The 23,479-nt window shown below is 36.0% G+C and overlaps 2 protein-coding genes across 3 annotated transcripts; both read left to right on the forward strand.

Annotated features, from left to right (window-relative positions):
* The first annotated feature begins 4,669 nt into the window (after positions 1-4,669).
* gpr141 (G protein-coupled receptor 141) lies at positions 4,670-7,400 on the forward strand. The gene is made up of 2 exons (XM_028004528.1): positions 4,670-4,880; positions 5,817-7,400. Exon 2 carries the CDS (start codon positions 5,818-5,820, stop codon positions 6,730-6,732), a length of 915 nt encoding a protein of 304 aa, XP_027860329.1. The 5' UTR covers positions 4,670-4,880; position 5,817; the 3' UTR covers positions 6,733-7,400.
* Positions 7,401-7,793: 393 nt separating this feature from the next.
* On the forward strand, positions 7,794-23,044 carry hnf4g (hepatocyte nuclear factor 4, gamma). Of its 2 annotated transcripts, none has more exons than XM_028004255.1 (11): positions 7,794-7,995; positions 14,784-14,949; positions 15,145-15,239; positions 15,793-15,899; positions 16,425-16,574; positions 16,955-17,042; positions 17,446-17,598; positions 18,511-18,560; positions 18,813-18,999; positions 20,888-21,007; positions 21,107-23,044. In XM_028004255.1, the coding sequence occupies exons 1-11, from the start codon at positions 7,965-7,967 to the stop codon at positions 21,226-21,228; spliced, it is 1,269 nt and encodes a 422-aa protein (XP_027860056.1). In that variant the 5' UTR covers positions 7,794-7,964; the 3' UTR covers positions 21,229-23,044. The 2 variants fall into 2 exon arrangements, with proteins under 2 accessions (XP_027860056.1, XP_027860055.1); XM_028004254.1 differs by lacking the exon at positions 7,794-7,995 and adding an exon at positions 12,565-12,818.
* The last annotated feature ends 435 nt before the right edge of the window (positions 23,045-23,479 follow it).

Below are 23,479 nucleotides of genomic sequence, written 5' to 3' on the forward strand. Positions count from 1 at the left end.
CAAGGACAGTATTTTTCCCCCTCCAGGGGGTCTTTTGCGGCAAATATCGTCGGCTCTGGGAGTCGAACCCACGACGGCCGCATCGAGGACTTAAAGCCTCCAACCATGGGTTGCGCTATCCCCTAAGCCACCATGGTATGCCCCCCAGGGACGGTGTTTTCAGTAAAAAAAATTTAAGCACTACAGATCCTATCTAAGCCTAAGCTGCTACTTTTATTGTAGATCAACACAACATAATCAGTTTAAAAATACTTTATTATGTTAATTTTAAAACTCATTATATGAGTGCCTAAAATCCAATATTCCTGTTCTTCACATTATAGCCTGGCAGAACCAGACGTAATAATAATGAAAATTTTTTTTACCAATTAACAGCATGACATCAGCATATTGAGGCGATTCAACCCTTGCAGATTCATAAAGATCCTCTGCATAGTGTAGCGTGATAAGTAGGTAGTAATTAGACCATTGTGCCAACATTAGCGTAGCACTTGTGTGTATGGTTTAGCAGTGGGAACTTTGTGAGCAATATGTGGCATTAAATTGCAATGGCATTAAACATAAAAATATCTAAAACTGGCACCTTCATTTAGTTGTTGATCAAGTTGCACATGCCATCAGATGCATGCATATTGGAGTTATTTGGTGATAAAAGCCACAATAAAGATGTACTCAAGGAAGAGCAGTATTAATTCAATATTTTCTTACTCAAGTAGTAAGAAGGAATCGTCTAAAAATATAAGTAAAAGTAAAAGAAGAGAAAAATAAAGGCTACCAGAGTACTGAGTAACTTTTTGATCATAACATTTGGTTCATTTGGTTAATGTTGTAGTCCAGCAAGAAAAATGTCCTCGTGTGGCTCTTTACTGTAGCTTGAATTCCCAAACAAGCACTCAGTTAATATGCAATTGATGAATTTCCAGGTTAGTGCAAGTGGTGTATTAACCCACTTTTGCTTAGTTCAATGCAACAAGACTGAAGATCCTATGCCCTAAAGAGGAATATTTTACCTTTCATGGTCAAGCCGAAAACAGAGCAATGTAAGTATACAGGTAGAGAAACTGTATTCGATAATTATTCTACTGTTTTCTGTTTTTTTCTTTATGTTGATCCAGCCTGTCCTTTTCAGCCATACTTGATGGATCCCTCTTAAACTCGTCTCTTATTTACTTAGAAGGGTCCATATTTGGTTTTTCTCTTGAATTTAAATACGATCTTTGTAGTTGGTTACTACAGTTGGAACTATATATTCATCTTGCCTGGGAATGCCTGTGTTTTCTTTGTGATTTTGTTTGCATTTAATGCAAGCTAAAAGGGCTGAGGCTATTGGTGTTTTCACTTTCTCTCTTGCTATTACTGCATAGTAAGAGATTTGTATTTGCATAAAATATTTCTGCAGTGTCCTTATAAACATACTATGAAATTTTCCTGGCTGCCAAAGCTAAAGCTCTGCTAATGCTAAGAAGTTAGCCATCATTAGTTCTGCAGTGTTTAATAGATAGCTTGTTTTCTTCTTGCAAAAATTTACTGTGAGGTGCATACATAAGTAGTGATAAGTACTGGCACTTAACAGTACATGTGAGACTCACAAGGATCGCTAAAAAGCATCACACTCACTATTTCCTTTGTTTTTTGACGAGCTGCTCACCCTGGATGTGTCATCACCTTGCCTAAGGTCCATTTACCAAGTTGTCAAACCATGTTTGTTTTTCACACACAATTTTTAAAACATTATGTTTTGTTTTGTTTTTTTAAATATGTTTATCTTCTGCTAGTATTACCAAATTGTTGTTTGAACTCCTGGCAGCTCCTGGATTTTTGTATTAGTTTTTTTTATTTTTTTGTCAACTTTTAAAGATAATTTGGCCTCATTCCAATTCCTCAGAGCAAACCTTGGCTCTTAAAAGTACATATTCACACTGAACTGTGATAGCCCTCCATTTGTCTATCGGTTGTTGGTGTTACAATTTTATTTTACTTTGTCCTTAGATCACTAGTTTTACTTATTCTTTTTATCTGTGCTTAGTAGTTTATTTCGATGTTTTCAGCCTAAAGTTTCTTTACTGAAATCAATAGGAAGCTGAAGAATTTTGTTTATAGATTCCTGTATTTTGGAGAGAAGTTGTTTGTGTCGATGTGTCTAGTGCTGTTTGAGAACACCAGTGCACAAATCTACTCTATCTATTGTTCTATAAAATCACACCTCACCTGGAAACTATTCATTGGGAATTAACTGAGATTGAGAGGTTTGACTATGAATTCCCGATAATCAGATGGTGCCCAACTTTGTAATTTTGATCTAAATTGTTAATTTTGTTAATAATTGCCTTTAGTACTTATTAATGTTTTATTCACACCAAACCTGTTATTGCACAACAGTGGGTTTGCAGTTGTGCCACAATCTTTCCATTTTGAAGTGATTGATTGAACAGAGCTCAAATAGATGTCCAAAGCTCATGACATTTTTTTATAACCATTTTTTAATAACAATGCTATAAAAAACTGTATCACTTAAGTTGTTCCTCAGTCTGATGCTTTTTGCTTGTTAATGTTATCTAATAAACACTTAAAGCTGAGTCTAAACACACAGCTGAACACACAGCTGGATTTAACTGAGACTGAATAATACACGGGCAGATGCTGCTAATTGGTGACTTCTGGATGCAATTGATCTGATTTTTATTTATAGCTTTCGGTAAAGGGAAAATGGTGTTGTAAACTTGAAAGACTAGATTTCAACATAAGTTTTTGGATTGAGCCAAACCAAACAAGAACTTCAAAACATTGAAAAATACAAACAAGCCCATCGGAAAGTTTATAGGATATTGATTGGTTTTCCCATTTAAATTATGAATAAACTGGTCTCAGCAGTTAGTGTGATAGCATATTTACACAACACTGAAATTGGGTCAATTCAGTGTTTCTCAACTCTCCACATGGAGTTATTGTACATACTCAACAGCATTTGAACAAAAAGTCTTGCTGTAGCAGACTTAAAATTCAAGAGATCGATCTTTTTGTTTTGGCTGTAAATGGTTTCTTACTCTGTGGTGAAATGTAAATTAAAGAATAATTTGACAACCTTAAGAAATGTTATAAGTAAATGTAGAAGCATTTCAACAGTGCTGTGTTTGTACAATAGCCACACTGAGCAGAGACTACCAAAGAACTTCATAGTTCTTTATTACATATAAAGAACTATGACCATTTGGGTTTTCTTTCTTGGAAACTGATGGTCACAGTTCTTCATATGAAATAAAGAGCACAATTCTTTATTTCAAGAACTATGACCATCAGTTTCCCTGAAGAAACTGATGGTATCAGGTTTCCAGTTTGACACTTCTAACATCAATTAGAAGTAAAAATTCATGTGCTTTGGACATTCCTTTATGGGTTCAAATAAGAAAGCAATTTATAAAATGAGCTTAATAAATACATGAATCTGGAAAAAAATTGAAGCTGAACTGAAAGTTGTCCCTTTAGTAGACTAATGATCATTATGCAAGTGAAACCTTTAATGAAGGATTTGAAATTAAGGAACAAGACGTGTGTTTGCCATTTTGACAGAAATGTTTTGCATAATAAAACAAATCATAATAAAAGGACCAGATGTGTATTATTTACAGAATAATCAGATGCAAAGAATTACAGGGACAAATAACTAAACCCACATGCAGCTTTGCATACTGATGTGGAAGCAACAAAGTGGAACTGTGGCTTAAGTTGTTGCCATGGGTACTGCAGCTTCCTCACACATTTCAGAAAGTCCCTCACAGGAACCCATAGACTAACTTATGGATGGATGATATCCAGATTTTAAGAAAATAGTCAAATAGTAACAGCATAATCTTCATTATGACTATGTCTCTCGGCTGGCCTGGGAACGCCTCGGGATTCCCCCGGAAGAGCTGGAAGAAGTGGCCGGGGAGAGGGAAGTCTAGGCCTCCCTTCTGAAGCTGCTACCCCCACGACCCGACCCCGGATAAGCGGAAGAAGATGGATGGATGGATGGATGGATGGATGGATGGATAGTCTACATTATGCAGCATCACAAACTTGTAATTCCGTTGTTGTACAATGACAATTTGTAGAACTTGATAAAAGTAGTGTGATATTTTTACTGTAAAACCCATGGGAACCGGTTAGCATCAACAACATCTAAAACATTTGCAATGCTTGCAATTGACTGCAATATTTATAGACATATGTTAACATCGCTACTCGTACCATGACTTCCTGACTAACTTCTCTTTACACATCAATTAGCTTATGCTATGGCAATATAATGCAACAGAATGCAACAGTATGCAACCACACGGTTAATACATTTCAGATGCTCTCAGATTTTTAAACAAATAAGAATTCATTAGATTTATGTACACCGTAGATGCTATGAGATAAAATAAACTATAAACTTACGCCGATTAAGTTGGACAAATGTAAAAGACATTTTTTTACACAATAAAAGTAATTTGCTGTATCTGCGGTATAATTAATAATGTAAATGTTGCATTTCTTGGAGTTAAAGAATAGCAACAACAGCAACAAAAATCCCCAGAAAAACAGAGCGCAAACAGAAGGTGGCCAAAACAAGGAAGCTACAATTTCTGTGGTTATGCTGACATGAAGTCACCTCCGGTGACAAAGTACAGACACCCAGTATGCAAAAGGGCTCTTGACACGGGCAGATGTAGCTCATTTCAATAACCTACGCTAACTTTAGACCCAGAAAATATCTCATATTTGTGAAAGTGTTTGGATGCTTACTGACTTTGTCAAAACTTGGAGTTACCACTCTGGTGGGATGAAGGATAGAGAGAGTTTCTAACGTTTTGCTGGGACTCCTAAAAACAGGCAGCAGCCAAATTTTTGACTACAAGGTAAGTCTACATGGAAAGCTAAGGTTGCATCTCTTTTTGTGCTCATCATGAGGTTGTTGCCTTGTTCTCTTTATTAATATGTACAAGCAAGACACATTTTCAAAATATTCTTCAATAGAAAATTGATCATTTTTTGTTGTTGTAATTAGTGGTAATCTGGTGTTCGGGGAAAATTTATTGCTGTTTTTATTCACTTTTGATAAACTGACCAAGCAATAGTAAGGTTCTCTAAATTAGCTCTAAATTACATTTTATAAAATGTGTTTATTCAAATGATACCGACCCTTGCTGTAAGTCACTGACAGTCTTACAACAGAACTGAGTACTGAGTTTTGAATATTTCCATTAAGAATTTGAACTCATGTAGAGTTGTACATTTCATATATATATGTATGTGTGTGTGTGTATTTTTTTTCCAAAAATGTTAACGTAAATTTGTTAGATTTTTTTTCAATCAAACAAACTACAAGAGGATGGTGAAAAGAGAACCTTCAAAAGTAAAAACGCATTTTGAAATGATAAGATGTGTCAGCATCATTGCTTCATGAACAGAAATGAATCTGCTTGTGGAAAAAAATACAAAAACTAAATAGACTGCAGAAAGGCCAACTCGACAAAACAGAATGCATCAGACTGAGAATAAAGAGGTAAATTAGTCTGGACGGTATAGCACATGTATAGGTTATAGGTTGCGTTTGTAACAAATTACATTTTCACATTTTACACAAGAGGAAATACAGTACATAGCTGAATAACTTCCTGTAGTACCATGCCTGCATCCTATTTTACCAAGATTTTTAGGTTATAAAAAGTCAACATTCACTCACAGATTATCCCCTTTTCTTCCCTCTCATTATAGCACTACCCATTTAACTGTTACACCAACTTCCTTTTTGTCTCTAACAATGGATTTTGTTTGAAACCTACTCTCTTTAGGATGACTTCCAGCGTGACCCCGCAGCAACTGTCTACCTCCATGATCACTCAGAACAACACACCAACCACTAAATCTGAGCCTGAATCTTCAGAGTTTCGCATTACCCTGATGGTCATCTACTCTGTAGTTCTGCTGTGCGGTACTGTCAGCCTGAGCCTGATGATGCACATCTTGAAGTCCAGTGCTGCATCTGCCACCTCCATTACCGTGTTTAACCTAATTTTTGCCCACTTCATCTTCCTTCTGACAGTGCCCTTCAGAATTTACTATTACGTAACCAACGAGTGGAAGTTGGGCATCGAGTGGTGTAAAACGGTGAGCGCGATGATCCACATTCACATGTATGTGTCTTTTTTGCTCTACATGATCATCCTCGTCACTCGCTTGTGGCCACACTACTGCAGGGCTAGGCAGGTGGAATCCTTAGGCAGAATGCAAGCACTCATTGGCAGTGTAGTGTTGTGGGTCATTGTGCTCATCGTAGTCTCTTGCATCATTTTTCGTTTTTATGGCAAGACAGAAGAAAATAAAAATTCCACTCATTGCTTTCATTTTGCAGAAAGCATGAATTCTGCCAAAGAGCTGAACTACATATTAAGTATACTGGTGATAGTGGTAGGTGTTGTGTTGACAGCCCTTCAGGCCAACGTCCTGTGGACTCTATACAAAAGGGATCGCCAGGGATGCAGGTCTCAGCAAGACTTTGGGGCTCAACTGAAGAGTCTCTGCTTCACACTGATCATGCTGATCTGCTTCGTTCCCTACCATAGTTTCCGGCTGTATTACATTGGGCAACCTGAGCTTGAACCTGTCAATGAAGTCTTACTGAGCCTGACCACTTTCAACTGTTTGGACATGTTGACCTTCTTGGGGAGGAGAACACTCCACATATGCTTAAGGAGTAGGACTGTGTGAACACAGCGTCTACAATAACTGCGGATGTGCATACAGGAGACAAACTGATATAAGATGTTGGCATGTGTTTCTTTTTTATATTTCTTGTTGATCTACATGATTAGTGAATTTATTTGATATCAAATTATGATCATTTTGCCTGCTTCATTATCTAACCCAGCGTTTCCCAACCTTGGTCCTCAAGGCACACTGCCTTACATGCTTTAGAGGTTTCCCTGCTTTAATGTGCCCAATTCAACTGATTGCAGTTCAACAAACCCCTGTTAATCAGTCATCAATTAAAATCAGCTGGACTGAAGCAAGGAAATACCTAAAACATGCAGGGCAGTGTGGCTTGAGGACCAGGGATGCAGGTCTCAGCAAGACTTTGGGGCTCAACTGAAGAGCCTCTGCTTCACACTGATCATGCTAATTTGCTTCGTTCCCTACCATAGTTTCCGGCTGTATTACATTGGGCAACCTGATCTAAAAATATTATTTCAGCTGATGATAATGATTATTATTATTATTATTATTATTATTATTATTATTATTGAAGAAATGCTTGCTTGTTGAATTAAAAAAAAAGTTTTCACCAGAGAGTATGAACTCAGGTCCAGTTTTGATATTGTATTTATGAATAGCATAAATGTATATGTTGCCAAGTAATAAATGCAGTCTGAAAACTACTTTGAACTTGACTCCAAAATAAATGAACTCCTGCCATCTGCTGGTCTTTATCTGTACTACACATTGTCCAGTCTGAGACTATGACAGGATCCTAGACCACTGAAGCTGATGAAGACATACAAAACAGATCCTTACTCAAAATATTATCACAATACACATTTTAAAGTTTGATGAAAAAATATATTTCTTTCCAACAGTTTTCTAAACAAAATCTAAAGTTTCTTGAATTATATATCTTTGTGCACTTTCTGTGTCACGGGGTCTGTGTCACCCGCACATCAGCACACTCACATTCACCTAGTGATGTTTCTCTTCTCTAGTTTTTATGGACCTGGGTTACTGTTTAACATCCCCACCCTAGCTTAAGTTTGTTTAGTAAATCGATCTTATGACAGGGCTATGATGGCGCCATCCAATGTGTCGCTCCATGAATTATTGGCAGCTCAGCTCTCCAGCCTTCCCTTTTAATGTTTCCCAACACTTTAAACTATTTTAAAACTCCATAAGCCCGATGGCCGACTGACGACTGCTCCCTGTCAGAGTACAGCAATACTACTGGATAAATGCACATATTAGACAGAAACAGCAACACAGGTAAGCCAAACTTTTTCTGTTTTGTATTTGCTTTGTTTTAATTTTTTTAAATTGGAAATATTTACATTTAGTAAATACATAAACTGTTAAGTCTTATATACCAAACGTTACCAGAATCTCTTAGTTTTGGTTGCAGTAAGTTCCTCAAATCATGTGGTTTTCTAATTTGAAAAAAAAAAGAGAAAAGAAATGGTGTGCGATGGTTCATTCGAACAAAGTAGAAGCGCTGCTTTAAAGTATCTCATGTAACGCAAGTATGCGAAAGGAGATAAGAGAGACTCACTTCGTCACAAAAGCTGTGCTGTAAAGATCATGTGATAACTCGTTTTACCCGAACAAGTCAAGGACATAAACAGGAACAAGATATTTCTCTCTTTGCTCTCGTTTTACCTTCTCACTTTTACCAGGGATTTCAGCACAATCAAAACCAATGTGGATTAATCACCAGAGAAATAATGTTATTTCTATTGCTCCTATAATTTACCTTTTCTACCTCCATATAACACTACTTTTAATCTTGTGTCCACTTTGTATTGTTGTAAATAAATTACAAAGACGACTAGACTGTTGTTTATTAACCCTTGAGGTTATAGTATGAGATACGATTTTGGCCCCCCTTAACAGTCCATTGGCTTTTTCAAATATGGACATTAATTGCTATGCATTGTTTTAACCCGGTATTTTACTTAAAAATCTTTATTAGGACATTCACAATTACACAGATAATTTATGTAGTTTAGAATTAGTTTTAAAGTCAAAGGCAATAATGAAGCAAAGGTATAGTTAATCATCTTAAGATTTAGAGGCAATTACTTTTCTGAAGAACCTTCAACTATAGCTTTTTTTCAGGAAGTTGTGGTTTTTTGCAACAGTGCCTGGCTGATCATTATGCGTGTCTTAAACTGTTAGTTTAAGTACAGGCGCTGGTATTATGGCAATTTCTCACAGACATTGCCTCTCGCTAAGGGTTTTATGGCAGCTGAGAGCTTTTGGTTGATAGGTGGAAGCAATGTATCTCATTTAGTCTGACTCCTGCACCAGGTCTTACCAGCTGAAATTAGATGTTTACGTACCGTTGCCAAGAAAAGTCACATTCACGGTTTTATATTAAGTCAGACAAGACTTCTCCTGTGTTAGTTCAGTGAGAAATAGCACATATATTTCTATTTACTAAATGTCAAAACAGTGAAGAAGATTTGAATTTATTTTAAACATACGGTTTCTCCAAAGCGTTTTGCACCAAATCCTGTGTATCACTTCAACACAGAATACCTCTTCTTCCATAAATGGTCTGTTGAGACTCCTAAGGTATTATTTATATGTAATTATTTGAACAGATAAACGTGACACCTTCAGACAACTGTGTTTGGACTCAAAGACAGATGAGATTTGCTGATGTTCACAATTTTCTTGTGTCCTTTGATTTCCTTGGATTTTTCCATGATGTCTCGCAGAGAAGTAGTTGTGTTTCAGCTGCAGCCTTACAGAAATATTTACAGGTAGGCATCCATTAAAATCAAATGTGAATTAGAAGTGAACAAAATGGTGACAACAACATTTGGGCTCTTTCAAATTGTGATAAAGGCATTATAGTCTAAGTCTATTTAGACTTATGAATTCTGAAATTGCAGAAAATAATTAGTTTGTTCTTTTTCAGTACTTAATAAATAGAAATAACCAAGATCATCCTAGCTCATCTCTTACAGGATAGATTTAAAACATGATTATAAGTTTGAAGCCACTCTTTGCAAACTTGATGAGTCATGAGGCCTGGGTGTACCATCTAGTTAAATTATAATCCATTCACACTCCCTACCTAGAGCCTCCTGTCTAATCACCATATCATTTAACCCTTTTATTTCACCCTCCAATTTGCAGTACATGATAAAAATACTAATACAACTTAATTGTTTGTATAGTTTTTGCAGGGCTACTACTAACACCTCTCAACATTTTATTTTGATATAAGACACAAAGTAGTTTATTACTGTGATGTGGACAATTAAGCATTCACAAATGAAAAACCTGAATAGTGCTGTGAAGGTTTGTAATACATTCCCCCAATATGTTGTACATCACCATTTGCTGCAATTATACCTGTAAATCGTTTGAAGTATGTCCCGACAAACTTCGTACAAATTTGTCTTGTTGTTGTTTTCAACATAGCTCATTCTCAGACAGATTGGATATATTTAATCTGTGAATATAGACATTCAAAGTCTTGCCATGGATTCTCAATTGGAAATAACGTATGATTTTAGACTGAACAAATTTAACGTAAATATACTTAAAGATTAATAGACCCAGTGTATCTCTGGTTCTATGATCATCCTGCCGTGGGGAGGATCCTCCAAACTAAGTTTTTTTTTATTTTTTTGTGTTACCCTGTGTCTGTCTCCCATCAACTCTGACCAGTTTCCCTATCCTGCTCAGGAACATCATCCTCACAGCCTTTTGATGTAATCCAAGAACTTCCGTTATTCTCTCATCTAAGCAGAGTACCTTTCTCAATGCATTTCATGTGTCCCTTAAATGGAACATGAAATGCAAAATGTAGCAAATGGGCCACCTTTCTTATCACTCTCTAATAACAATTCAAGAATCTTGCTATGTTTTAGTTAGATTGCACAAATAGCAATGATCTGCCTCTTTTCCTGAGTGGACAGATCTGTTTTCTATGAGATCTTTAAAGCTTAGGATACTGCTGTTCAGAGTTTTGTTTGCAAAACTTTTAAAAGCCACACTACTTTATTTCCACTTCAAGAATATGTGTCATTTTTTGTGTCACCATAAAATTCATAAAAGTTTCTGGTTGTAATGTGACAAAATGGAAAAGGTTTCAGGCATAAACATTTTCACATCTTTACCCCAGACTTTCCTTATGTTTGCCTTGGCTTTCATTATGATGTTTGTTCTCTAATGTTCCCTAAGAAACCTTGTATGCCCTCACACATTAGCTGTATTGATATTGTTAAACATTTGTGGACCTGATTAGCTAATCAAGCGTTTAATAGTAAAAGGACGACGAATACTTATGCATGCCATGCTGTTCAGAGTTTTGTTTGCAAAACTTTTACAAGCTATGCTACTTTATTTCCACTTCAAGAATATGTGTCATTTTGTGTGTCACCATAAAATTCATAAATGTTTCTCGTTGTAATGGGACAAAATGGAAAAGGTTCCGGGAGAGAAAATACTATTAGCAGAAAAAATAACTAATATGTATTACAAAGCAATTTGTGATAATATGCATTCTGATGTGGTTCCTTACTGTGACATTATATTACCCTCTTCCTTGCTGAAACACTCCTTTAATTTTTTTCTGACTGACCAACTCATTTCAGATGTAGAGCATCAAGTCATCCATATCATCATCTTATCTTTTACAATCTTCTTTGTCACAATGCCCGAAACTGATTGCCTCTAAAACACACAGTAAGATTTAGTGCAATGAAACCTTTCATGTAAAATGGGTGGGTGAGACTATTGAACTGGTTTATGTCTTGGGAGCTATTCAGTGTGTTTATTATGCCTCTGCCCTAAAAGATGAACCTGAGAGGACGGTCATTCTACTCATGATTTACACTTTTGAATTTGTTCTTGATCAAATTTGGTGAAGTGGGTGGGAAGTGCATCAGAGACAGAATAGCCAGGAGCCTGTTTTCAAGTTGTTGTTGTTTTTTTTTTTTTGCTCATCTCAGATTACACTTTGAGTGCAAGTCAAAAAGACATAACTACAAGTAAAATCAGGTTTTAAGTAAATGCAGGGAATAACTTCTGCTTACCAAATTCTATGAATGAAAACACTTAAGTGTAAATCTCGGGTGTGTGTGTGGATGTGTGTTTTTGTCTTGGAATTAATGGAAGTTATCAGTGTTCTCCACTTTTTATAGACTATATCTGCTGAGGTGATAATGCTGTAATACCAGTATTGATTAGATTATAAATCCCTGGAACAACACACACACACACAAACACAAATCTCTACATGCATACACACACACACATACTATCTTCAAAGGGGCTTTACATTGACTTCCATTCATTTTTCATTCATTTCTATTGCAGAGCTCTGGTGCTTACACTAAACCTAATTATTACTATTACTATGACAATGACCAGCCCTAAACTTAACCTAAGCTCAATTCACACCATAGTCCTAAACCTAACCTATAGCCCAAAAACAGAACCTCTACTTATGGGAACTTAGCTTTGGGGCCCATAAGGTGCAGTTGGTCCCCACATGCAGTATTTGTAAGAAAAATGGCCCTTACACTGTATCAAAAACAAGACCACATACACATACACACCCCTACACAAATAAATAATTAGCAGACAGTATTCACATTATGCATACTTTGATTCATAAAGACAAAAAGTCGAAGACTGGACAACAGAAACTGGTCGAGGAAATTTCTCCTTTACAACTGTCCATTTATTTCTGTGATAAGTGTGTAAGTGGAGAGTAGATAAGTAAGGTATAATAAGGTGAGAAGTCTTAGCTCTAGCTCCACCTTTTCTTGCGTTCATGGCCCAATCAAATCACAATATAGACCTGTTAAGTGAGGGATCTCCCCTGTTGAATGTGTGGGAGTTAGATGAAACAGTGGCAAGAAAACAGAAGCAAAGACAAATTGTGAGAAGCTACGGAGACAGAAAAAAAGAGAAAAAGGCAGCTCAGCTTGAAGCAGGAATGAAGTATCCTGCAGCTCCTCAGAATAAATCTCTGTTAGATATGGAGGTGGCCAACTACTCCGAAGGCCTGGATCCATCATACAGCACACTAGGGTTTGAGAATGCAGAGGTTCTCTATGCAGGAGGAGGTAAGTGAGTTTTCATGCAGACACTTAAATACGGAGGCACATACATACTGAGAATCCCATAAATGTCAAACTTGGTTTTGAGACATTGTGATAGCATGTACACATAACACAGCTATACACTCATTTCTATTCACAGGTAATGACACTACTGAGGGGTATGACTTCTCACTGATACAGTGTCGCGGAGCAAGATAGATAAAAGTTTGCTGCATAAGAGGTCATCATGTTCAGAACCGGATGAGGAAATATTATTCGGAAGACATTTAATAACAGAGAAGCTAGATAAGCTGATTTCAATGAGTTAGTATTTTGAAAGAAGGAAGGGTGTGTTTTTCATTAATTTTATCAAACTTGCCAATGTGTGAATTCATTTAAGAATGCTGCACTTTAATGCAAAAGCTGTGCTGGGTTGAGCAAATTTAAACTATTCAATAAATCGATTTGAAGTAGATCACTGAGTGAAAAGGTATTTCAGCATTTTTCACCAAGTAAATCTCAACCTTTTGTGTACATAGTAAGCTATCCTGTTTTCTGTTCATTTCTCTTTTTTATATCTATTATTTAATTAAGCAAAATAAGAGTATATGTGATTATATACTTGAGGGTAGAGGGATGGTACTTCCCTTACACTGGTGTTTTGTTTTTTTCAATATGAGATTTTTTTGTTTTTGTTTTTAACCTACAAACAAAAAAAAAAGAATACTGGGCCATTAAATTACAAATAATTATTTACTGCAAACACTCAAGTGGAGAACCATTGCTTTTAATATGTATGCGTTATTAAAATTAAAGGCTTTGATGTTTTATCACATGTTTTATGTTGAGTTTACTTCTTGAAATATTTTGTTGACATTATTTTACATGTCTCATGCCTTAGCAAATATGTGACATTAGACAGTTGGATAATTTTATTAACTTTACATGTCATGTGTTCATTTACACACTTATTGGCTCAAATTTTTTAAAATGTATTTTAGCAAACTACAAAACCTGCTTACACAGCAAGACAAACACAAAAGAAACCCACTAAAATGAAACTCACGCAGACTTGTCAATCTTTGTAGGTTCATATCCATATTAGGGTTGATCTGATTTGAGCACACATATGACGTCACACACCACTGCACCCAAGTTAATCAAATACGCCCAAGTTACATTATTTTAAGTTGGGCGTAAGGTGTCGGGAATACTCAGCATAGTGTTGCTATGTACGAGTCGCCCAGCAACACCTACACAAGAGAGGATTTTACGGTAGAGTGCAATGCCCATTGCTTTCTCTGTGAAAACCAACAAACACAGCCTAAGTTTCTTTCTATATCTCTTTTTGTGCTTTTCTGTCACACAGTAAAAAATATATACATATATTTCCCCAGAAACTGATGATCTTGCTTGTAGAGCTCTTTGTCGCTGATATTTAGTGAAATAAAGTTAGTTGAAGACATGGGTCATAAACATGGTTTGCTGAAGAATAGGAACACTCCTCTGTGATGTCACCTTAGTTTTTGAGCTGAGAGTTAGTCAAACATTAACTCAAACATTGTTGGGAGATCATGGAGTACAACTGCGTGAGATATGAATGGAACTCTAAAGATTTGTATCTTGATGCTCATCAAGGTTTCCCACTTTAAATAACTTGGTATCTTGGAACTATATAATAAGCACTAAAGGAATGTTTAATGTGCAAGAAACAAGAATAATTACGGCATCAGCTACCATAATAAATGCTAAAAAATAATGCTGCTATTTCGTTTAGCACTTCAGCTGAAGAATTTATTTAACATGGTACCATAACCGTAACCCTAGCCCTAAACTCTTTGAATTAGTTCACACTTTAGTTTCATACACAGACAAATCAAATCACTGTATAAGTACCAATATACAATGTTTTCTATTCTTGATTTGTTTGTAATTTACAGATGTGTGTAAAGCATGAGTAAAAATATGCCTGTATGTTGTGCTTTGCAGACAGTATGCCAACAGAACCAAGCCACTCTGGTCCAGATGGGCTGAACGCTAACTGCGCAATATGTGGAGATAAAGCCACAGGAAAACACTATGGTGCTTCTAGCTGCGACGGCTGCAAAGGCTTCTTTAGACGCTCCATACGAAAAAGCCATGTGTACACCTGCCGGTAAAGACAACCAAGGCATACCATAAGGACACATGTTTGAACAAATAAAATATGCAATGATAAAACCTGAAGGATTAATACTTATTTTTTGGTCAAAACATATTGACTTGGCACCTTTCAGTACAACATGGGATGTTATCGTGAATCAAATGCTGTTCTGCAGAGTCAGGCCATATTGTTGTTTATCATGTACAGGTTCAGCAGACAGTGTGTGGTTGACAAGGATAAGAGGAACCAATGTCGCTTCTGCAGACTCAACAAATGCTTTAGAGCTGGCATGAAAAAAGAAGGTAAGATTTCAAAAATGACTCACGTTTGCAGCTCCTCACTTATACAGTATTATTGTAGAAAATATCCACATTATTGTAGAAAATACAGCCACTGCAAGAAACATTGTTGTCATGGAATCTCAAAGCTTCATGAAGATAATCAAAATTGGCTTAGCCATAAAACAAGGGAAGACTTTGTGTGTGTGGTGTGTGCATTTATGAGGGGTATAACCTTGGCGCAGAATTTTATGACACCTAATCCTGTGATACTGAAACATGTTGTTCTGTACTGCAACTGGTTAACGTTTGACTTCCTATTGCTGATCCCAGCATCTTCAGTGATTTTCCTAAATATTAACTATTATTTTTCTTTAGGACCCCACCTTAACTTTTTACACTAATGAATTAGTCCAAGTCTAAATGTTAAAATTAGTACAATAACTTTTGCATGCTTAGAAGTAAAAACTGCTGTTGAATTGCCTGGTATTATTATCTGTTGTTCCCTTTGGTTTTCTTTTTGTTTTACTTCTTGTTCACGCATGTGCAAGCAATAACCTCGGCTCTTATATTTTAGCTGTACAGAATGAGAGAGATCGGATCAGTTCCCGAAGAGTCATCCCAGATTCTCAAGACCTTCCACCCATTACTGTCTTAGCACAGGCAGAGTCATTATCCCAACAAGTAAGAATGTCCTGCTTATTTTATTATTCCTGGAATAAAGGTCTGCAATGCATCGGCGAAACATTTTTTGATTCTGTCATGTTGCATCCACAAACTTCAGTGCATTTTATTGACATTTTATTTGACAAACACAAAATACTTCTAAATTGCAAAGTGTAGGAAAAGAAGACATTTCTTATGTTCTGCTTTTACAAAGAAGCATGAAATGTATGATGTAAATTTGTATACAGCTCGAGTAATATGTAATTCTTTGCTGTAGTTATAGCCACCATCCAATCTTGGCTTAGACTCTAAATTGGATTCACTTCTTGACTTTGATTGGAATGATCTAGACTTTGCTGCTGCTCTAGCTTTATTATGTTGAACTCTACTCCATTCTCAACCCTTCTGTAGTTTCAAACAGGTTTTCTTCCAATATTGACAGTTATTTATCTTCATTCATATTCCCATTAACTCTGGAAGCCTATATTTTTTTATTAATACATCATCATGTGTGGTAAGACCCTACTATTTTTTTCCCTGCAGATCATCACTCCTGTAGGACTAGTAGACGTATCGAATGTGAAATCAGCCACTGTAGGGGATGTATGTGATTCTATGAGGCAACAACTGTTGGTTTTGGTGGAATGGGCCAAATATATTCCTTCCTTTGGCGAGTTGCCACTGGATGACCAGGTAACAAGTCATATAAGTGAGCTTAATTTGTATATAGCTTGTACTAAGTCATATCTATGCAGTGATCTCATGTCGTTTAAAAAATACTGAAGTGAAACCTAGAGTAGAACCCATAATATTATTCAGATATGCTGGTATTTTTCTATTAAACTTATTTCGCTTTTCCTTGTGTGAAAAAAAAAAGGATTTACTTTGCAAAATGCTGCAGAGCATTAGCATTTTTACAATGATGGTATGCTATCTCTAACCCATTTCTGTAGCCTACGACAATGCACAGCACCATACAAGAAGGAAAAGAGAATAATTGCTGCTCTGCTTATTAATATTTTTTTTTTATTTTGTCTGTGCGTGCGTGCGCGTGTGTGCGCATGCGTTTCCAGGTGAGCTTGCTCAGGGCTCATGCAGGTGAACATCTCTTGCTTGGGGTTGCCAAAAGGTCAATGCCATTCAAGGACTTTCTCCTTTTAGGTAGGAAATGACGATATATTTTTCTCACTGTTTGGTTGTGACCATGTGTCTCAGCACTAATATGTATGAGGCCTGGGAATAATTAACTAAAGCTTTCTGTTTTTGAAATGTAACCTCAAGGTTGTCCTTTGTAAGAGAAAAAAATAAATATATCATTAATTACTTAGAAAATAGGATACTGTACACACAGTTGTAATCTACAAACACTTCCACATATTTTATGCAATGCCACACTTCTTGGACCTTACAAATTACAATTTAGCTTTGATGCAACAATTTAAATAGGACCTCTCAAGCAATAACAAACCACTCATATACACACCAGAGCCCAACCCATACCTGCTCAAATAGGTTTCTACCCCAGTCAACTCTTCTCCACTAACTTTGCCAACTGTTTCTGCAGGTAATGGCTGTGTGATACACAGGAACGGCCCTGAACCTGAGATTTGCAGAGTTGCCAGCAGAATATTAGACGAGCTGGTCCAGCCCTTCCAAGATATTCAGATAGATGACAACGAGTATGCAGCTCTCAAGGCAATTGTCTTTTTTGACCCAGGTAATAACTAAATGCTACATCCACTAGCAACTGATTAGAAAGCTTATGGCACATACTGTATGTTTCAGATACTTAAGTATTTGCTGAATACGGCTGTAGATAATCCATTCATCAAAAAAAAAAAACATACTTCTTGGACTTTACAAACTCTTTAATTCAACAAAATTATTCAAGTAGGGCCTCCCAAGGTGGAAGACGCACTTGATAAATCTGTACTAATTTGAAAGTCTTTAATAAACAATTGAGCAACATTTCACTTCAGTTCAGTTGTTCTTTCCCTTTTTGGACAATAGAAAAAAAGAGTTCTATGTCAGATGTTGAAACCTTGGGAGATTATTTTATAACCAATCAGGGGTTTCATTTGTTTCATAACTTTATTCCTTTTTATTTGCAGAAAAAAATCATATGTTGGAAGTTGATATTTTTAAAAATACCACCAACAACTGGCCATGAAATGAAATATTACCTTTGACAAAGACAAAGTAAAGTGTATTCAGTATAATTTAATAAAATGTACAATTACAAAAAATGAAAACAAATAGTAAAATAATGAATGATGGATTTTATTGATGGTGTAACTACGTTGTTAGAAACATGGAAAAAAAAATTACATTTTATTTAATCATAAATCTATTGTTATTTATGTCGTATGTTTCCCCTCATAGTTAGATTCCAATCCCTACACACGAGCACTATCACCGCCCTGATCATGCGTTAACCCTTTCTCCCTCCTTCTGTAAATCCCCTCATTTTGCCTCCATACACCAGTTTAACAATAATCATTCCATCAGTTCTACCCATATCCTCAATTTTATCCCTGGTCTTTCTTTTTTTTTTCTTTCCTATCCTTCAATCATGTCCTCCCCATGTCTATTTACCTGTCTCTTCAATGCTTTGCTTTCTAATCTCCAGATGCAAAGTCGTTGCGGGACCCAACAAAAATTAAGACTATGCGTCTTCAGGTAGGTTTGCTATTTAATCTTTGAAATTACTGTAAGTCTGTAGTTAATTATTTTACATTTATTATTATTATTATAGCAATTTTAATCTTATCATTTAGGATGTATTCTAACTTGTATTTGAAGGGCAACCGACTTTTACTGTCATTAGCCATGTAACTTTACATAGATAAATATTTGCTTTGGATTTCAAACTTAAATTTGGAGTTTTCGTCACAGTGGTGAATGTTGGCGTGTGTATGCGTGTGTTCACAGGTTCAGATGAGTCTGGAAGACTATATAAACGACCGTCAGTACGACTCCAGGGGTCGTTTTGGAGAGCTCTTACTGCTGCTTCCCACCCTGCAGAGCATCACCTGGCAAATGATTGAACAGCTCCAGTTCATTAAGCTATGCGGCCTGGCCAAGATAGACAACCTGCTGCAGGAGATGCTGCTGGGAGGTAGGCCTGAGCTAGTGTTTGCGTTTGTAATTCTGTAAACAAATAGGGTGACCTTCAGCAAAGCGACTCCTGGTGCCTCAGAGAGGTGAATATGTGGAGCCACATGAGGGATTGTGGAAACGGGGAAAAGTATTCCTGCTCAGCAAAGTTCTCTAAGACATATAAATATACGCAACTAAAAAGTAAAAAAAAACAACAAAAAACAACACTGTACCGAAGAACAGTGTAACTTTGCATAGCTCTCATGTATAATAGGCAAAACAGAAATAGACCAACTTTGCCACACAATGTGATGCGAGGGACATTTGCACACACATCTAGATGTGTATAAATATTAAGCTAGAAAGCATCAGCTATATTTTAAGGAGGGCTATGTCAAATAGTTCAAACATAATATGGGGTCTGATGTAAAAAGTCATCTGAAAACATGCCCCGCAGCTTTCACCACTCATGGAAAAATAAACCCTCATGGATGTGAAAACTTGACTTAGATGACAGTGTACAGAAAGAGCTGCATTTTTCTTGTCAGAATGTGTAATGACTTTCTACAAAAACTGTAACAACAACAACAGCAGCAAACTTTCTCCTATTTTAAAATTGTTGGAATAATATATTTAGGAACCCAAAAATGAAGGTTTTTATAGTGTATTTTACCTTCAAAAATTGATTAAATAAGTAATGAACAAACATGTACCGGTACTCTGTATATTAGAATTATATCTATGTTGCCTTGCAAAAGTACCCAAACACATTTTGTCACATTAAAATAATAATAAAAAACAAAACAAAACTTCAAAATGAAACATCAAACCAAAGTGGTGTATAACTGTGAAGTAATGTATAAAGTGATATTTGTAAGTCTTTTTTTTTTCTTCATTTTTTAATGTATTGCATTTATTTCCATATAACGTCCCTGGTGTCAATGTTTTTTTTTTAATCAATTTGTTTTTGGTGTATGTCTCTGCTAACTTTAAACACCTAGAGAAAGGAATACGTTTTTAAGTCTTGCCACAGATTATGATTTGGATAAAGATCTAAACTTTGACAGATACAGACATATTCTTTGTTTAAACCATTAAACCTCTGGATGTCTAGTTAGATCACTGTTCTGTTAGAAAGTGAACCCCTAACACAGACTGAAGGCTTTTTCAGCCCCTAACCGCTTTTTCATTCTTATGTTTATCTCCATCCACTGACCAGCATTACATTCCCTGCTTTAAAAAAACAAAACAAAACAAACAAAAAAAAAACCATTACCACAGCAAACTGCTCTATTGCCACCACTAATTTTTATTGTAAGTATTGTGAGATGAGGAAGCATCAGCTCAGGTGACTGGGCATGTCTTGCTAGGTTATGATTACACGTTGTTCACTGACACTCTCTAACGTTCCTTTCAAACATTCCCAGAAAAGCTGCATTTATGTTCATAGCTAGGGATAATAGTTCATTGAGAGTGTTTCAAAGTACAGTGGGCCGCATTGAAATGAACAACACATTTCTTAGATTTTTGTTAATAAAAAGCCATTTTTCTTTTTAAACCCACTTCACATTTTCCACATGCACTACTTTGTGGCGGTCTATAACATCACTGAAATACATTCAGATTTAGAGTTGCAACATAACCAAAAGGTACAAATTTAAAGGATATAAATACTTTTGCAAGGCATGGCAGTTCATTCCTGAAAAGACTAATTGAGTTCCAAATTTTGATATTGACAAAAATTTTGATTCTGAAATGCATTGACTTGAATAGTGAGGCTAACAGAGTGGATTATTCAGCAAACTGCTTTCACAAGCTGCTTACATATTTAACAAACCTATAATAATTCTGAATGTATTTTTGTTAGTTAACTGCACCTCTTCAGTTTCTTTGTGTTGTATGTTCAGGGCTAACAACAGAGTCCAGCCACCTTCACCATGCGGCACACACCCAGTTGGCCCAGGACCATGTGACTGGACACACCCTTGTCATCAGTACCATGCCTGCTGCTCACATTCCACAAATAGGTAAGAAAAATATCCCCAAAAACAAGCACTAGGCATACTGAGGACAAACCTATATCAAAATTACTAAATGTTCTAACATGGTTTCTGCTCATTCTGCAGCTTCACCTGAGACTCCCATCCCATCGCCACCACAGGGTCCCACTACAGAAATGTACAAACATTTCCCTCAGCCTCATTGTCCTCCTGCCAGCCCCTCACCTTCTACACAGACAGACCCCTGACTCCTTCCTGCCCTATGACAAAGAGTCTTTCATAAAATCAGTTTTTTTTTCTTGGATGCATAGTTTATTATACTGATGTGAAAGTTAGGAAGGCACTCCTTATTCAGAATGTGTCTTAAAGACGTCCCACTGCCTGTTCCCCCTCCCCAGTGTTACAGCAACAATGGTCTCAGAATAATTGCCTGCCTTTCAAAGGTAAGCTTTTATTCAAATGTAAACCCTCACAAGTCTATATCTTTCAACAAAAGACCAGACACAGGAGCTTCAGCTGCAATGATGAGAGGACGCAAAGCAATTTAGGGGCTCATTTAGAATCCAGCTGGTGTTCCACCCAGCTCTGACCATTTGGATCATTCCAATAGTCATCTCACAGTGGTAGGAGTGGTGTGTGTGAGTAAACTGTAATGATGGCTTAGCGGTAACTTCATTAATTGAACAGCCTTACATGACAACAGGCTCAGTCATCTGATAAAATGTATATATTTTGAGCAACTATTGCTCGTGGTTTCCAGGCTTTGAAAGACAAATTTTCTGGACATTTTCTTTGGTAACGCTGATTTGTCTGAATGAAGTAGAATGGAAAATAAAAAGAACAATTCTGAGTGTGAGACATGTTAATGAGGTATACATTTTTGAGCAGAAACCTTAATTTAGCTGCTTTTGAATTATTCCAATATTTGCTCATCAGCTATCCATCTAACCCATATGTCTAAAAACAAAAATAAGAAAGCACACAAGTCTTGGAGCTTTGGAGTTTATGTAAATGATTTAACTGAAAGTGAAGAACAGATGAGCTGTCAAAGTGATCTGTTGCCTGCCACAGTCTCCAAATCCAGCCAGCTTGGCTCTCTGACTTGACCTGACCCAAAACTGGATTTGCACGCAAAGTAGATTAGATAAAAGACAAATGGTTCAACATGAAACAGCACAGTGTAAAAAAAAAAAAGTAAAACATATTAAATCACAAAAGAATTTGCAAATTTCAGAAGTAGATCATTCTTTGTTTAAATTGATTTCAATTTGTTAACTAAGTGAACAGCAAACTAGCATAACAGACTGGCTTACTGAATAAATATGAACCCCAACAAAAGACGGCTGCTAACAACATAGTGCATTTTTCTACATAATACAATAGCATAATTATGAAAATAGTAGAGTAAATGGTGAGCAAGGTCTGCACAGTTAATAAAGAGGTTTGTTTATTTTACTTCTTATATCTGAGTAAATTAATGTGATGACAATAAGTAGCACTGAGTTTCAGGCCGATGCTCTGATATTTGTATAGCCACAGCTCCAATGCTTAGCCAGATTGTTTTAATATACACAACCATGTTCTGAGGTAAGGAATTGTTGTCGTTTTATTTTGGAAACTGTAGATTGTCACAATTTAACCTTTTTGTCAAATACTAATATGAGGTTGTGCCCATTTTATATTTATCTCCTATTTAGAGTTTCCTCTGTCTCCAATGTAAAATAAACTGAGGTAGCTATAAGTTCAACAAAATAGCTCATTCATCTTTACAGTTGTTGCTGGGTTAGTCTTGGTTTTGATTTGTTTCTCTAAATGTCTTAGTTGATAATATATTTTTTAAATGCCTGTTGAGGATTTTCTGTGTACAGTTTATCATACATAAAAAAACAACAACAAAAAAAATTGCTGTTCAGTTGTATATATATAAACAACTGAACAGCATGTATCACAACATTAAAATGTAACATGTGAGACCTTCTCTCAGACCAATTTATCTAAATAGATGAATAAGATTGTAGATTTTATTTTTTAGGATCTGACCAAAAATACCACCTGACAGCTTAAAAAGAAAAATAAGTAAAACAAAAAGCAAAGTTAAATTTGACGGTTTCTTCTATTGGGATTATGAGCCATGAACATATTTATCTTACAATGGCACACATATATTGCAGGTGTGCATGTCTTTCACAGCTAATATTGTTTATGAATTATCTGCAATAAAACGTTTTCTTAACTCTTCTTGAGTTAGTGGTAAAGATTACAAAAACATAAAAAAATTTAACAATGCAATCTTGAGTGCAAAAATTTATTTGTTGTAATATTTAATGTGTGTAATTCAAATTTATATTTGAACATTTTCAGTTCCTTTGTCATTTTTTACACTTGTATTTATTTTGTTTGCATTGTATAAATGATGTGTGCATTTCCAAAATTAAAAAAACTGATTACAACCCACTTAAATGATAATTGGATTACCAGCAGAAATTGATATTCCACATT

The sequence above is a fragment of the Xiphophorus couchianus genome, chromosome 21 (assembly GCF_001444195.1).
Source record: "Xiphophorus couchianus chromosome 21, X_couchianus-1.0, whole genome shotgun sequence".
Taxonomy (NCBI): Eukaryota; Metazoa; Chordata; class Actinopteri; order Cyprinodontiformes; family Poeciliidae; genus Xiphophorus; species Xiphophorus couchianus.

What these genes read in the sequence shown, in the direction of transcription:
- gpr141 (XM_028004528.1), top strand. Translation starts at nt 5,818, where the DNA reads ATGACTTCCAGCGTGACCCCGCAGCAACTGTCTACCTCCATGATCACT.
- hnf4g (XM_028004254.1), top strand. Translation starts at nt 12,689, where the DNA reads ATGAAGTATCCTGCAGCTCCTCAGAATAAATCTCTGTTAGATATGGAG. An exon ending in AATTGTCTTTTTTGACCCAG is followed by an intron (nt 17,599 to 18,510) that starts GTAATAACTAAA and finishes TCTAATCTCCAG; the next exon opens with ATGCAAAGTCGTTGCGGGAC. An exon ending in TGCTCACATTCCACAAATAG is followed by an intron (nt 21,008 to 21,106) that starts GTAAGAAAAATA and finishes CTCATTCTGCAG; the next exon opens with CTTCACCTGAGACTCCCATC.